The sequence below is a fragment of the Nelumbo nucifera genome, chromosome 7 (genome assembly GCF_055504915.1).
Source record: "Nelumbo nucifera cultivar China Antique chromosome 7, China Antique-T2T, whole genome shotgun sequence".
Classification (NCBI taxonomy): Eukaryota; Viridiplantae; Streptophyta; class Magnoliopsida; order Proteales; family Nelumbonaceae; genus Nelumbo; species Nelumbo nucifera.
Genome location: NC_142655.1, coordinates 28,794,576 through 28,811,446, shown reverse-complemented (window position 1 = coordinate 28,811,446; position 16,871 = coordinate 28,794,576). Strand labels below are relative to the sequence as shown.

The 16,871-nt window shown below is 35.0% G+C and overlaps 1 protein-coding gene across 1 annotated transcript in view; it reads left to right on the top strand.

Moving 5' to 3' along the window:
• The first annotated feature begins 462 nt into the window (after positions 1-462).
• LOC104593662 (beta-hexosaminidase 3-like) overlaps positions 463-16,871 on the top strand; it is a 55,402-nt gene continuing 38,993 nt past the window's right edge. Inside the window, exons 1-5 of the mRNA XM_010253630.2 lie at positions 463-646; positions 871-1,202; positions 10,990-11,064; positions 13,194-13,229; positions 13,339-13,450. Of these exons, the coding sequence (XP_010251932.1) occupies positions 882-1,202; positions 10,990-11,064; positions 13,194-13,229; positions 13,339-13,450 (544 nt within the window). The 5' untranslated portion in view covers positions 463-646; positions 871-881. The remainder of the gene's footprint in view (positions 647-870; positions 1,203-10,989; positions 11,065-13,193; positions 13,230-13,338; positions 13,451-16,871) is intronic.

Below are 16,871 nucleotides of genomic sequence, written 5' to 3'. Positions count from 1 at the left end.
CCAATATCATATTCGAACCCATTAATTTAATAACATTGGACTTCCTTTATTAAATAAAATGGTATTGGAATTTAAATTTAAAAATAATAACTTCCTTTTTTTTTAAGTGTAAGTGACACATATTGTTATTAATGATAAAAAATAAAAATGTAATTTATATTATATAATCAAATTTAACTTTTATGACCTATACTAAAATCAAATTTAACTTTTAAGACCTACACCAAACGAAAGCTTTATGCCGAAATAAACAAAATCCAATCTTATTACAACCCTGTAACTGTCATCCTACAAACATGAGACACAATTAAGACCCATTCATGCTCAAACTTTACATCACCTAGTGCTCAGAAGTCAGAAACAAACTCCTACAAAAGTGAAGATACCTAAAATAAGGCTCACGGTATTGATGACTCCCAACAATTGTCCAACTAATCCTTTCTGCATGGCTCATGCATTAATGTGGCACGTAACAGTCCCTTCAAGCCCTCCGGATTCCAAAACCTAATCAGCTTCAGAAACCCTAAGATTCAAACCTTCTAGCATTTGTCTTCTCTTCATCATCTTCCCCCTATTTCCCACACTTCTGTTCATCAGGTTCCAAGGTTATTTCTGAGCTGGGTTTCTTTTGAGATTTATTTAAATAGTAAGTATTACAAAGAGTTTCAACCAAAGTATTTGAAATTCAGAAGCAGGATCAAAATAATTCTCTTTGGACCATCAGCTTCTTCCGTTTTCCTCAACAATTAATTTTTAGATGATAAATCCTGCACTTTAAATTTATGAAATTCAATCGGTTTGAGTTCCCACATTAATTTGAGAAATCCGCAAAAGAGTTCTCTATTTATTCAAAACTTTGTCTGACTGCAGGATATTCGTAAATGGGGATGAAAGCTGGATTCTTTTGGTTAGGGTTCTTATTGGCATGTATTCTTGCCTCAACATCTGCTGATGAGACGTTAAACCTGTGGCCAATGCCAGTATCAGTCAACCATGGTTTGCAGACTCACTGTCTGAGAAAGAATTTTGCACTGAAAACAGAAGGAAGCAAGTATGCTGATGGATCTGGGATACTGAAAGATGGGTTCTCAAGATTGCTTGACGTTATTGATGTTAGTCGTGCTGCAGACAAGCTGACCAATTTCAACAATTTTCCAATGCTCCTGGGCTTGCATGTGATCATTTCCTCGTCTAGTGATGAGGTATTAACAGATAAAATAATTTGATCCTAAGCAATATTTTAGACATACCTGTTCAAGGGTTATGAGCTTCTTGAGGTTGATTTGTTTATTCTTTTTAATTTTTATTTGGGAAGTATAGAAGATTTAAAGATGATTCCAATTTTGTGCAGATGGAATAAGCTGCAGTCATTAGGGCCGGCAATCTTGACCCCAACCCATTTGACCCATTCATATCCACCCATTCTATTGACGGGTTAATATGGGTCGAGTAACCCATTAGGATCAATGGAAAAAGAGTGAGGGTGGGTTGGGTTGAAGGTACTCATTAGGGCCAGGATGGGTTGGGTCGTGCGGGTCAGGATAGGTTGGGTCAAAGTTAAGCTCTATCTATACTCGCCAAATCTCAAAATAACAACAGTTAACGTGATACGAACTCAATCCTCCTAGCGCGTCCACATCTCATTACAAATCCAAATTACCATCCCACATTTTATTTTGTGATTAAGATTAAAAAAAAAATTATTAACTTTCATGTTCACATGCAATTTTACATGAAAGCACTTTTACAAAAGCAATTTTAGTAAATAATTTTATGAAAAATACTTTTACGAAAGCAGTTTTACAAAAGTACCTTTGCACAAAAGCACTTTATGAAAGTATTTTTATGAAAACACTTTTATGAAAGCATAAAAACACTTTTATAAAAGTACTTTTACGAAAGCACTTTTACACAACAACACTTTTACAAAAGTGATTTTATGAAAGCATAACAGCACTTTTACAGGAGTACTTTTATACAAAAGCACTTTTACGAAAGCACTTTTGTAGAATTACTTTTGTAATAAAAGTTATGCATTTTTTGTAATTTTCTGGTATTTTTCTACATTTTTTGAAAATATATGGCATTTTCTTGCATTTTTTATAATTTTTCTGCATTTACTAATGTTTTCATTCATTTCCTTCAATTTTTTGGTATTTTTTTCATTTTTTATGATTTTTCTACAAAAGTTCTACATTTTTAGTAATTTTTTGTTATTTTCTGCAATTTTTGTTTTTTTTTTTTGCATTTTCTGCATTTATCTACAATATTTGCATTTTCAGGTATACGGGTTGACCTGACCCGTTTTTGTTACGTGGTAGTCTTGAGAGAGATGATTCTCTCAAAAATATTTTTTTTTTCAGATATAAGGGTTAACCCAACCCGTTTCTATCACATGGTAATCTTAAGAGATGATTTTCTCAAAAATGTTTTTTTTTTCCAGGTATACAGGTCGACCCGGTCCGATTCTTTCATGTGGCATTCTTGAGAGAGATTATTCTCTCAAAAATTGTTTTTTTTGGGTATACGGGTTGCCTCAGCCCATTTCTACCACGTGATAGTCTTGAGAGATGTTCCTCTCAAAAATTTGTTATCTTTGGGTGTACAGGTCGACCCGACCCGTTTCTGCCACATGACAACCTTAATAGAGAGATGTTCCTCTTAAAAATTGTTATTTCAAATATGCGGGTCATCCCGACCCATTTTTGTATTTATAGGTGGGTCAGTATGAGTGAGGGTGGTTAAGGGTCAATATGGATGGGTCAAGTGGGTCAATATGGGTGGGTCATGATTAAGGTGGGTTATGACCCTTTAACAAGAATTGACGATGGGTCATGGTGGGCTGGTGGGTCAATATGGGTGGGCTGGTATTCAACCCTTACGCAACCCAACCCAACTCACCCATTTGCCACCCCTAGCAATCATGTTTGATTCTATTTAGAAAAATGAATAGGAGCTTGATTCTAAGAATTGATAAATTAATATTGCTGCTTATGTTGTAAGGAATTAAGGGTGGTCCATTTAATTTGCTTATATTGAACTGGTTTAGTTGCTATATATAATTCATATGGTGGTGATAATTTGTAGGTTATCAGTATTAGGGAACATGTATTTGCCCTCTTAATATCTTCATCCAACATAAAGGAAAAGGAATGCTGGATGAGAATTTGAATCAGAATTTCCTACTTGAAATTGTTGTTTCTCTTGAAAGGTAACTTCATTTTGAAAATGAACAAATGTTTATCTTGTTGATTTTCCCTTTCCCATCACCATGAAGCCAATTCAATGCTGTATTTTATTCACAACTAAAACCTTATATACTATAAGATGATAAAAAAGATCTATAATGTTTTTTTTTTTTTTTTATTGTGTGGATATGAGAAGATAAATCATTAATACTTAGAAGGGGTGGGGATACATTTGTGAGAGTGATCGGTGCTTCAAACAATGTTGTGGTCTTTGATATGAGTGTGAGCAAAGCCAGAGATGTGGAAAGGAACCCGGATTTCTGAGAAGATTCAAGATGACGATGTGTGGCTGCAATTTAAGGCGGGTAGAGAGTAGTGGGCTGAAAAGATAGACAAAGTGGGTATAGTTTTTACAAGGAAAAGAAGAATTTATTAATAAATAAAAGAAGGATTGGGCATGAGAGCTAATCCTCGAAACAAAACTATGTGCAGAAGCTTGAGACAAAAGAAAACAAAAGAACAAGGGTAGTTTAATTAATAATAACGGGGTGGTAGCCTTTGTTTGGTCTAGAGGATCTATGAACATGTTTTGAATGAGATGTCTCTTTTGGATCTTCTTAGATGTAAAATTCTTTTTCTTCCTCTTGCTTTCCACTATTACCTACTTCTGATTTGAGTCATTTGTCTCCTTGAATATAGCAATTGTAATTGGGTTTTCACCTATAGGAACAATTTTCTTTGCAGGAGTGGTTATATGAATAGAGGTCATCATACATATATCATCAAAAACACCCTATCTGTATAGCTATGAGATCTATGAAAAAGGAAGCCTACATTATGATGGATTTCAATCTCTTAATCATCATGACTCCATTGATTTAAATATGATTTACCATCATCACACTCTTCATTGCAATTTTGTGTCAAAAAACTTTTGATTACCTTCCTCTACTTGATCTCCATGCTCCTTCACTGTGTTCCTCTCGGCATTTTGTTGAATACCTTTTGTGCAGATGCACCCTGATCTGTACTATTAGTCATAGGGTCATTTTCCCGAACACCTGACATGTCTCCAGGAGTAGTATGCTGATTATCAAAGATAAGATCCCAATTTGATCACTTTGGTTGCTCTATAGGTTGCTTTGTTCTCACCATATTCTGAGAATTTGGGCTACTAAGATCCCAATTTTATCTTAGGGTTTAGTTTGTTTGTAGTATTTTTAATTGCAAGAACAAATGTATGGGGTTTTGTTGATGTACATTCACTTATTTAGCACTACCTTACCCACCACTTGTGCAATTAAATGAATAAACATGTTGTAAAGGATAACAAACAACTGGGGAAATTGATCAAAACCCTAAGGAACAATAGAGGACTCCCAATTGATTTCTAATCCTAGAATCGACTTAAGCAAATGAAAATTAAAAATCTTTTATGAAAAAAATTTCCTTCATCCAAACCCTAAGGAACTCATATTCATCATTAAAACATAAAAGAACATGATATTGATTCAAGGCAGTCACCACTATATCATTGTTCAGGGCAAAAGTACTAATTAACCAAAAACTCTCTAACATGGAGCAATAGAAAGATTGATTTTGGTCTTTGAAAAGAAAAACCATGGGTTGCCCTCCCTTCAATGAAAGAGGAAGAGGAAGCACTCAACACAATGAAAGAGGGTTCTTCTCATTTTCATGTTGGATTTAGAGGCATTGGAAGCTCTACATTCAAGTAAGCATTTGGTGCAACTTTTGTCCTAGCTTTACTGAGGTTGAATCCTTTTGTCCTATGTGGTTAAGAGTTAGGGGAGTATGGTAAATGGTGGATTTGACTTTTTAGGCTTCATTGTTGTAGACATTTAAGGAAATTGGTGATGCATTAGGTGGTTTCATTGTTGTAGGCATAGCTAATCTAGATTGGAATTAATGTTTTAGAATCTGTATGATTGCTAATATGGTGTAGGTTTTTGGCTGAAATTCTTAAAACAATTGAGGTTATTGTAAAGGGAGTTGGTTTTATGTCTAGGGTGTGGATGTTGAAAAGGGAGATTGTGAATTATTATCCCCACATGGCAACCTACGGCTAGGAAAGTTGAGCTGCCTCTTTATCAATAGAAAATGTATAGGCTCAAGCCTGAGTCTGGCCCAACCTTCAGGCCTAGATCTTGAGTCCGAGTTTGGCTCTTATATAAGGCTTAAAGCCTGATTTGCACATAAAATGTCTTATTTTTTGTATAATTTAATAAACTAATATTATACTAATTTGGTAATAATTTAATAAATTAATATATTAATTTATATTTTTTGAAAAATAAATTAATATTTGATAATAATTTAATAAATATATATATATATTATATATAAATAATATATATTTCTATTATATGTAGTAGTATCAAGTCAGGCCGGGCTGGCCCATTAAGCTACTCGGCCCATGAACAAAGTCCATTCCCTAGTGAACTAGTTTTGAGGTAGTATCGAAAAACCACCATCAATGATGATGGCCAATAACTTGCCTCTAGTGATAGTGATGGTGGATGGGGTGGTGTGGGTGTGGATCCATATGTTCCCAACATGCAAAGGTTAGAGAGGAAGAGAGAAGAGAGAACTTATGGGCAGTAAAATAGAATGATCTGGCCAACCCTAATTTTCATTTCTTAAGTAAAAAAAGACTAATAATACATGAAAGGACACAAATGCACCTAATTAATGATCTGACTTGTCAAGGGGCCCATATTTCATTGAGGTAAGTCCCTTAGGACATCCACTAACTATAGCTCTGAAGAGGTGTAGGGAATTAATACATAGTTTACCTGAAATAACTCTTTTTCTAACAAAGTATGTCTGTTGACCTCAATATGTTTTATCCTGTCATGCTGAACTAGATTATTTGCAATACAAATAGCAATTGAGTAATTAGAATTTGTAGCCAGAATGACTTTGCTACCCCATGAGCCATAACCCTATATTCTTCTTCTTTTCTCGACACCAAAGACATCTTTGATCTTCCAATAGTTACACAAGACTGTTACAACTAAAGGACTAACTTTGTAGAGGGCTGTCACACACAGTTGAACTGGAAAACACCACTGGTTGCATAAAAAAACTTGTAACAGACATCCACTGGTTGCACCAAGAACCCTATAGCAATGCTTGGCCCTCCATCCACAATCTGAAACCGACATCCTAAGGTAGTCTCCTCTCTCTCATAGTTGGATGGCTATGCCCTTCATACCAATCTAGTGTGGCATAAAAGAAAAACTAAAGCTTCACTTGGTCCCTACTACCAAAGAAAAACCTAGAGTTGATCTTCAAGAGTGGATGATCTAAACAAGAAAAGAGGGGAAAAGCAGATCAGTCCAAGAAGCAAACATAGTTTAATGCTCAAATACCATGTTTCCAACCTGCAAGAGTTAGAGAGGAAGAAAGAAGAGAGAACTTGATAGAATGGGCATCAAAATGGAATATAATAATGATCTGACCAGCCCTAATTAATTCCTTAAGGTTGTGTTTGGCTTGAAAGAAAAGGTAGGAAAACTAAATAAAAAAATTAGAGTAAATTACAAAGATCCCTTGTACTATGGTGTTTGTGACAATTCCCTGTACTTTCATTTGCAACAAAGACCTCCTCTACTATGGGGCCAGTGACAATTACCCCTTAAACTTTTATTTGCAACAAAGACCCCTGCACTTTCACTTTGTGACAAATACCCCTAGGCTATTTAGTGACAGAATGCATTAAATTACTAAACTACCCACATAAGCGTTACTTATTTTCTTTTCATTTCCCTGTTCTCTTAAGCCCTACTTAACCCAAGAATACATCCATTCTCTCCAAACGAAACTAGCTAAAATACAAGAATAATTTCACTGACATAAAAAAAAATTAAGTTCTTTTTTCATTTCAATAACATGAATAATGTCTCTTTCATCTTAAAATATAGAAAATTAATCACTCCTTTCTCTAATAAATTAAGAAAAACAAAATGAAACCTTAAATTTATATCTATCAGAAAAAATCTCTACCATTTCATTTGAATATTGAATCCAGTCAGACATATGTAAAGATCTATTAGAACAATCGAGAGGACTTCAATATTATATTCAAAAAACTAATAAAGTTACAAATTGTTCAAAAAAATAAAAATAGAGTAATTTGGAGATTTAAAAAAAATAAATAACTAACTAAAAATATTTTTTGAAGTTCACTGGCAAAACTCTAATAGAGATGGGTATTTGTCACAAATTGAAAGTTCAGGGTGTCACAAATGAAAATTAAGGGGATAATTGTAAGTGGCCCCATAATAAAAGGTGGTCTTTGTAATACAACACTAATGCCCCTGATTAATGAGCTGACCCGTCAATACCTCATCAGTACTAGTGGACCTAATAACTAAGGCCCAATACAAATACAAATTAATAAATAAATAAAGACAGCTAATAATCCACACATGCTGTTCACTTCTCACAACACTATCCTTCCCTTCAAAATTAAATTCATATTTTGAATTACCGTTGCCTCAAATTGAGTCACCTATAGAGTTAACAACAATGAATGTAGGGGTGCAAATGAACCGGATCATGATCGGCTGAGATTCGGTCCTAGTTGGTCGAATTCGAATCACCCCTTTTCGGATCTTTAGATTGGATAATAGGATTTGATCAGAAATTGGATAAGATTTGGATCACTCCCTCCCTTATTTATTTATAAATATATTATTAGATTATATTTTTGTAAATTTGTTATATTGTTTATTTTTTAATAAAAAACATATATATATAAATAATTAAAAAATACTTATATTTTTTATTTTCTTTATTTAAATTAGTATATTTTATTTTTTTAATAATTTATTAATTTTTAAAGAAAATAAATCGGATCGAATCAAATCCAAAGATCCAACTTTTCGATTGATTTCGAATTCAAATCCTTGCTTATCAGATCCGATCAGATCAGATTCACTATAAACAGTGTTGGATCAGATTTGGATATACCCTGATCCGAATCCGATCTGATCCATTTGAACCCCTAAATGAAAATGGATTTAGCTGTGGATCAGACCTCTGTGGTCAAGGCCAAGATGTAGGCATTGTTACATGCAGGGAGATCAACTATATCAAGCCTGTGAGCCAAGCTAATCAAGTTGACGTCCCAATCAATTATATCAAAGAGTATCTTATGATTTGGGTACAAGCTCAATTTAGAAAGAGTTCGAATACAAATATATATTTTAAAACCTTGTATTTTGTATTATTTTGTATAAATTTGTATTGTACATATTTGTATTTATACTCTTTTCAAATTGAGCCTAAGGCAGTGTTTGGTTGCAGTGAAATTTTATTTGCATTTGCACAAATGCATGGGAGTGCAAATGAAAAAAAATGTAGATTCTTGTTTAACTTTGTTTTGTGTTTTACTTTATTCTGCTTCATGTCTTAATTTATTCTATTTGTATTGCAATCAAACAAAATAAGCTAAAATTTGAAACAAAAATAGGTTAGAATTTACACTTAAAAAAATAATGCCCATCTATGGCGTATCTAAACAACCTAGGGTTAGGATAATGTGTAGGTGATCTTCTAAGGTCATGTTTGGTTTGAAAGAAAAGGTAGGGAAAGAAAAGGAAAAGTAGAAAAATCTATACAATGTTTATAAAGGTTTTCCTCCCTTTCTTTTCTTTTCCCTACTTTTTCCTTCAAACCAAACAAAACCTAAGGGAGTTGGTATTCAAAATTGGGAAGATAATATCTGGTGGGTCTGTTAACAATCATTCTCCTTACTTAGAGAGTGAACAAATTGCCCTATAAGTGGGGCAGGGGAAGGTTGAGGCTTTCGCAAGGAAAGCCCAAGTGCAAGTGAGAACCCTCTAGTGAAAGCAGAGATTTTTGAGTTAAGGAGGTCATGAGGGTAGGAAATAAAATGATCTCAATTAATCTAATAGAACAATGTGTGGTTGGAGTAGTTTAGATCCTAGTGAGTTAAAGGATCAAGAAGCTCGGGTTAAGATGAAGAAGAATCGGTTATACTAGGAGAGGTGAAGGATCAACTTGCTAAGAGAAGTGATGACTCAGATTGGTCTTTTGAGAGTCTAGATTGTCTCCGAGGATCTATGGAAGCAAGAAAATTGGTGGATTCCTACGATGATGTGGTAGTGAAAGCTTGAAGTAGAAGTACTATTTGACAGAAGGGTGGAAGTAGGGGTGTAAATGGATCGAATTCGAATCGAACAAGGCAATATTTGAATTCAAGTCCGATTAGAAAATTCGATATCCGAAATCGATTTGATATCCAACGGATATTGAAAATTAGTATTCCAATTCTAATTTGATTCGATTGGAATTCAACCAATTAATTATTTTAGGTAATTAATAAATATAAAATAAATATTTTATTTATATAAATTAAGTATCTAAGTATTTAAATTATTTATATAATTTAATTATTATGTATATAAATTATATAAAATATTGAAATATTTTATATATTATATATAAGAATTAAATAATCAGTCAAGTTCGGATATTTAACGAATTGAATCATGTCATACCCAAATTCAAATTCGATTAGCTATTCGATATGAACAGGATATCCGAATTCAACCGATTAGATATTAGAATTATCTAAATTCGATTCGATTATGTCAAATCTTGAATTCGAAATCGGATTTTCGAGTACCATTGACACCCCTAGGTAGAAGGGGTAGAGGAAAAAATGTTGTGACCTAGGTCTCATTCATTTTTCGGGAAGTAGGGGCAAGCAGATAGGTTGGTAGGTCTCTCATGAAAGACATAAATTCACATTCCTTTTCTGATATTAGTGAGTCTCACAAAAAAGACAGATTCCCGAGCGTGCATTGAATTCACATCTGCGCCTTGTGACACATCTGAGCGTGCATTGGTAGGTCTCGCACGGCTTGGATGTGTTGCGGGGTTCTCGTGGGGTGTGCTGTGTGGGGCATAGATGTGATTTCAAATAAATTATTTACCCATGTGTGCCAAAAATTGCTAATATGTGATGGGCAATATTGTCTCTTCAATAATGCCACTTTTTTGGATAAATCAGTATTGTACATCTTTACCTAGAGAATAAAAAAACACTGATAAATGCTCTTGCATTGGGAACATCTCCCATACTTGTCATTGGGAGATGTTCCCAATGCACGGCTTGGATGCATTGTGGGGTTCTCGTGGGGCGTGCTGTGCAGGGCATAGATGTGATCTCAAATGAATTATTTACCCATGTGTGCCAAAAATTGCTAATATGTGATGGACAATATTGTCTCTTCAATAATGTCACTTTTTTGGATAAATCAGTCATTGTACATCTTTACCTGGAGAATAAAAAAACTCTGATAAATGCTCTTATCTGGACAAGTGTTTTTCAAGAAACACTTGCCCAACCTTTATAGTAAGCGTTAGCAATGGGTATTTCATATTTGTGCTCCCTGGTTGTCCACTCTTCCTTTTCTCTTTTTCCTTGAATATATACCTTTTAAAAAGAACAATAAAAGAAAAATAAAACTCAGCAAGGATCGTTTCCATTATGGGGGAAAGGATCATAAATACTTATGATAATTTCATTTTTGGGTTAGAGAAAAGTTAATTTTGCTTCTCTAGATAAAATAAAGAGGACATCTTGCTTTACTATAAGTGGGCCCAACTTGATTTTTTTTTTATTTTATAGCTATTTTATGAAATTCATATGATGAATCTTCGGTTTCAAAATGAAATTAATGGTTTGGTGGACTAAATGCTTTCCTTGGTGGAGCTTTCAAATGAAGCTGTCCTTTTGCTCTTGCAGTTACAATATGGTGTTGATGAGTCCTACAAGTTATCAGTGCCAGGAAATGGAAATCCAAATTATGCACAACTTGAGGTGAGTATAGATTTAAAGCTTATGTATGAGAATAGATTGAAATGAACACTTCATTATATATGAGTGTGTATGTAGCTAGTTAGATCTCATGCTCCCCACAGTTTCAATAGAAGCTTGTTGAATTGAATGGAGTCTACGCTACAACTATAAGTAGTAAGGTATCAACCGGTTGATTGATAAGGTTTTTTGTTGGTTGTAGCGGAGACTTGGGATCAAATCCTGCTTGAATCTGGGTTAGGGGATTTATAAGTTTGGGGGAATTATCAAATCTATGTAACAAAGATAAGTAATCAAAACATAATGTACGGGGGAATTATTCTTATTGTTGTTGTTGCCTTTTTCAACCAAATAAAAATAATTGCAAATCTTAGTTTATATCAATATTTTCAATATGTGGTTGAATTGGACAAACTTTTGAGTATGTGGCTCTGACGTGGTAAAAATTGACAACGATACCAAACATTACCCTAGTTAATTGAACCATTTGACCCAATTAATACGGTCACATGTTAGTAGAGATGCAACTTGGGAAGGCTCAACTTAAGCCTAACCCAACCTAATCCGAGATTTTTCTCTAGTTGGGCCTGAGTTTTAGGTTGTGGGCTGGGTTTGGGCTAAAAAACTTATGCTTGCCCTAAACTTAGTTGGGCCTAGCCGCTTGGGTAGCCAAAGCCTGGTTCAATCATTGTCTTATGCATCTATAGGTTTACCATGTTAAGATCTCTAGTTTTGACTATCAATCTTTTCTTTCCTTCTTCTGCTGAGTTTAATTTGTATAAAGTTCTGAAATCTCTTTTAGCTACATTGATGTTGGAAGAATCCATTGAGTACTAGTGTCACGGTGTCACCTACGAAACTACATGTGTAAAAGTCATGCCATCTAAAGAAAACAAAATCTTCAAAGTTGATTGGATTTTAAACAATCGGTTGGTATAGGGTTGTTGTTCATGGTCTGGTTCGTTCTGGTTTGAAAAAATATAGACCAAACCACTAAACACGAGTCAGATTGGATCGGTCCAGGCCAATTACCCACTTAAACAAAGTTAACTGCATTAATTTAGGTGTTAGAACTCTCTAAAATAATTGTCAAAAGGGTAAAATGGGTAAAGATTAAGTATAAGAAAATTCCGGAAAATGGAGGCCCAAAACACCCCCATACCCATATGGGGACCCATTAGGTCTTCTCCTCCTCCTCCTCTCTCTTTTTCTCCTTCTCTTGGAGATTCTCTGTAGCCACCGCCATAATAATATACATTACAAGGTTTAAAAAATTGTTACGCATTTGTATCATATTGGGAGTATCCGGATATGTCTCTACAGAGGGTGTATCGTAGTTTTGACCGGTTCAGAGGTGAAAGAACCTTAAATCGGCCCCTTAAATCAGATTTGAAAAAAAAAATAAAACATTAAAAAAGTATTAATATGCCCCCACCGGCGTATTGGACAAATCGATATTTAAAACCTTGATACATTATATAATATAATTAATACTAATACATAATATGCTAGAGAGTTAGACAGTTATTATATATATAGATAGATAGAAATTGGTTTATGGTTTAGTCTGATTTACGAAATTTGCAATCGGACAGAAATCATAAACCAAATTTTAAAATCTTTCCTAACCAAATTAGACCATTTTTAAGTCCAGACCGTTTCCAAATCAAACTATCAATTTTAATTTGGTTAGGTCTGGATCATATAATAAATACCCTTAAATTTAAGGTTTTTAAAACTGAATCAGACAACGAACCAGTCAGGGGTTCGGTTCCCAGATCAAATGGTCCGAACGTTCGAACCAAACAGACGGCCCGTTCTAATAAAAAATTAAAAAAATAAAAACCAGCCAAACCGTTGAACGGTTCGATGGCCCGGATCAGCGGTTTGCTGACCAAATCAACGTTTTTGGGGAAATAATGGTTCTGGGGTAAAACGGAACCAATCACCTAACCAATTCCCAGTTTTTCCGGTCCGACTGCCTGATCGGTCCGGTTTTAACATGCTTAAATCAGTATTTTTTTTTTTCATTTTGTTGGCCTGACTATTCTTTTATAGTTGATAGCATTTCATTTTCCTTTTCCCCTATTTCCTGGAGAACTCATTTTTTTTTTTTCTGAACGAAAATATAGGCACAGACAGTTTATGGTGCTTTACATGGACTGCAGGTTGGTTCCTACCCCTCTTGTTTCTACGATTGTTCATTTAGTACTCATATTCAAGATGTGTCCAATCTTATATATTTTCTGCTTTTACTTTTTGGATCAACTCTTGCAGACTTTTAGCCAATTGTGCCATTTAAATCTTGAAACCAGAATAATTGAAGTCCGTCCGACTCCATGTACCATTGAAGATCAGCCAAGGTTCTCTTATCGAGGGCTTCTAATTGGTGAGATTCCCTTTGGTTATGTTTGGTTTGAAGGAAAATGTAGAGAAAGGAAGGAATAGGTAGGAAAATCTATACAAGATTTGTAAAGATTTTCTTATCTTACCTTTCCCTACTTTTTCCTTCAAACCAGTGCATATTCATATTCAATTCATATTTAAATTGATTCCTTATATTATCCCCTGAAGCATCCCAATAGTAGGTACATTTTTACCAATTTATAGTTTTTTATATGAGGTTGGACCTAACCTTTTTTATTGTCTTTTCATATTATATTTGTGTTTAAAATTTCATTTTCATTTGTTAACTAGTTTAGCAAGTATTTTCTTATGATATGACAATTTTGTTTTTTCTTGTTATAGACTTCTAGTAGGCAACTCTAACTCTAACATCTATATATTTGTCTTAGGTGGTAAATTTTAATGTATATTGTATAGACCTATTCACAGGCCGGGGTCGGTCCGTGGTTTACAAATTTTTCAGGCCCAAGTCCAAGCCCAATCCCAAACCCAAAGCTCGATTTGAATTGGAAGTAAAAGTAAATGTTACTAATATATGAGTAATATAATATTATTAATATATATTTTATTGTATATAATATTATTGGACCGGACTCGGGCTCGGGCTCAGGCCAAGATTATTTAAGAAGTCCAAGCCCCATCTGAAAAAGAAATGGGCCTGATACAGCCCAAGCCCATGGGCCTCAAAACATACTCAAAGCCCATTGAATGATTTTAAGTATTCTCTCTCTTCTTTTTCCTTCTATCTTTTCTAAATCTATAAATAGAATCAACATTCCAAATACTTTTCATTAAAGAGTTGCTTTAATGTCCCTAAAGCTGTGTTTGGTTTGAAAGAAAAAATAAGGAAAGGTAGCGAAACCATGTACAATTGCCTTTAATCAAATGTAGACTAAAAGTAAAACAAATCAAGTCTTAAGATAAATTGCAGATTAGTACCTGTACTTTGGGGGTGGTCTAACTTTAGTATGTAAACTTTGAAAAGTGTCATAAACCAACATCACAATGGATAACAAAATTACCAAGCTGCTCTTTACTGTCATGAACAATCAAATGCCTTGACACAACCACCGATACACTGTCATCACAATGTATCGGTGCTTTTTTATATGTTTTATTTATTTTTTCAAAACCAGTTCATAGGGATCGGTTTAAGTCCTGGCTATCCTCTGAACCATGGTCTGATCCAATACAACCCCTGTAGGGGCATATCGGAAAGTCATCAATACGATACATATCAGCCAATACTGACCGATACATGTCGATTACTTTGAACCTTGCTCCTATCTCTATCTCTCTCTCACAGCTCTTGATGGTGTTCTATTGTCTGTGAGTTGCCATTGTTAAACGTTTGAAGTTTTTTATCTAACATCATCCTTTGAGGTATGACATAAAGCCTGTTCACACATGAGTGACATGACCTCTTCTAGCTTCAACCGTGCTGCTCATCTATTTTAAGATGATCGTTTCATCTGTCGGTTCTCAGAATAGTCGAGGAAGACCAATGGAAGGCCTTTGTTTCCCAATATTTTACTACTACATCATTCTCTGATCTGGTATATAACTCCATTGCAGCTTATGATAGTCTCTTACCCGTTTCAATCCATCAGTGGTTTTAGCCACACAACACATTAGTTTCCTTTGGGGAAATCTTTGAATTAGGCTTCTTCAATCTAAGAACAGATATGTGGGAATATAATATGGTACAAGAATATCCCAATTCAAACAGTTATTTGGGTTGCATACAGAGACAATCCTCTCATGGATAGATTCATTTGGAGTACTTTTTAAGGATGAGCAATAATGGAAATCTGTTTCTTCTCGACCCAACAGGGAACATTATCTGGTTTTTGAATTCTTCAAGAGTAGTCAAGTATCAATAGATACTGGAAATCTTGTTCTGAGAGATGGGACTAGCCATGTTAATCCAGAAAAAAAGTTATGTATGGCAGAGCTTCCACCATTTAACTGATGTGTTGTTACCAGGAATGAAAATGAGATGGAAGTTAAAGACCGGTCGAATTGGTATCTGACATTGTGGAAGAATTTGTTTACACCATTCAACCTTAGGAACAATTTGGGGATGTTTGGTATTGATGTCGTTTATCAAATTTGACATTTGCTGCATCGGTGAACCGTTGCTCCTAAAGGCTCTCTGATGTGGCATTGATTTGTACAAGCATATTGCACATTCAAGAAGAATGGTGATGAAAAACGTTGCTTTATTGCTTACCTGGTAGAAACAGAAGCAGTACCAAACAGATTAACAGGTGACTCCCAAGAGGAAGAAGGAAACATGGGGAGCTGGGGACAAAGGAGCACTCCTAGGGAACTAGGTGCAGGATGCCAACAAAGAAGAACTCTATTCAAACAAAACTTGTTCATTGCAGTCCTACAAGTAGGGGTGTGAATTGGACTGGATTTGGTCCAATCTGATCCAGTCCAATGTGAGTTCATTATAAATGGATCAGGTCCAATCCAGTCTAATGAATTTTTTGGACCATTCTGGACCGGTCCAATTCAATGTCTGGACCATTCAATTTGTTCAGATTCGTTTTGATTTAGATTGGTTTCAACCCAAACCTGGTCCATTGACACCTATATTCTTATCTTATACCAATGGACCAGATATTAGCTTAATCCAACCCAATCCAATATAAATTTATTACAGATGAACCAGGTCTAATCCAATCTAATAAATATTTTGAACCAGATTGGTCCAACTCCAATCTAATATGTCTTGTTGATCCATCCAACCCGTCCAAATTGATTTTGGACTGGACGGGGTCCAATCCAAAACTCCCGTCCAGTCCAAAACTGGTCCATTGACACCCTTACCCACAAGCAACTTATTTCCATAGCTTGGCCTCACGGCCTTGTGAGATGATAGTCTCGTGGCCTTGCAATTTGGCAGCCTTACAGGTTTTGTGACCTTGCCATGACTTTGTAGCTTCATGGGATGTGGCATTGCCTATTTGTGCCTCATCTCTTTGTGTTGTATTGGGCTAGGACCTGTTCCCCTGGGCCTCATGGGTTAAGACCAAGGTTCAAAATATCGATACAGATTGATACGTACACTGCTAGGGGCATATTGGATTGTATAGGGTCTCGCTCCCTTATTTTTTTTAGTGTTTTTTTAAACCTGGTTCAGAAGGTATGGTTTAAGGCCTGTCTACTCCCTTATTGAAAAGCCCCCAATACGATATATATCGGGCTGTATATGTATCGAAATTTTGAACCTTGATTAAGACCTCATCTTCTCTTCTTCCCCTGCCTCATGGGCTGCATGACTGGCCATTGGTTTACTTGATTATTTTAGTGTTTTGTGATTTCATGTAAACTCTATTCTTTGATACCACTAGTTTTTCCCTTACATTTTGGTGCATAAAATAAGTGTAATTTTT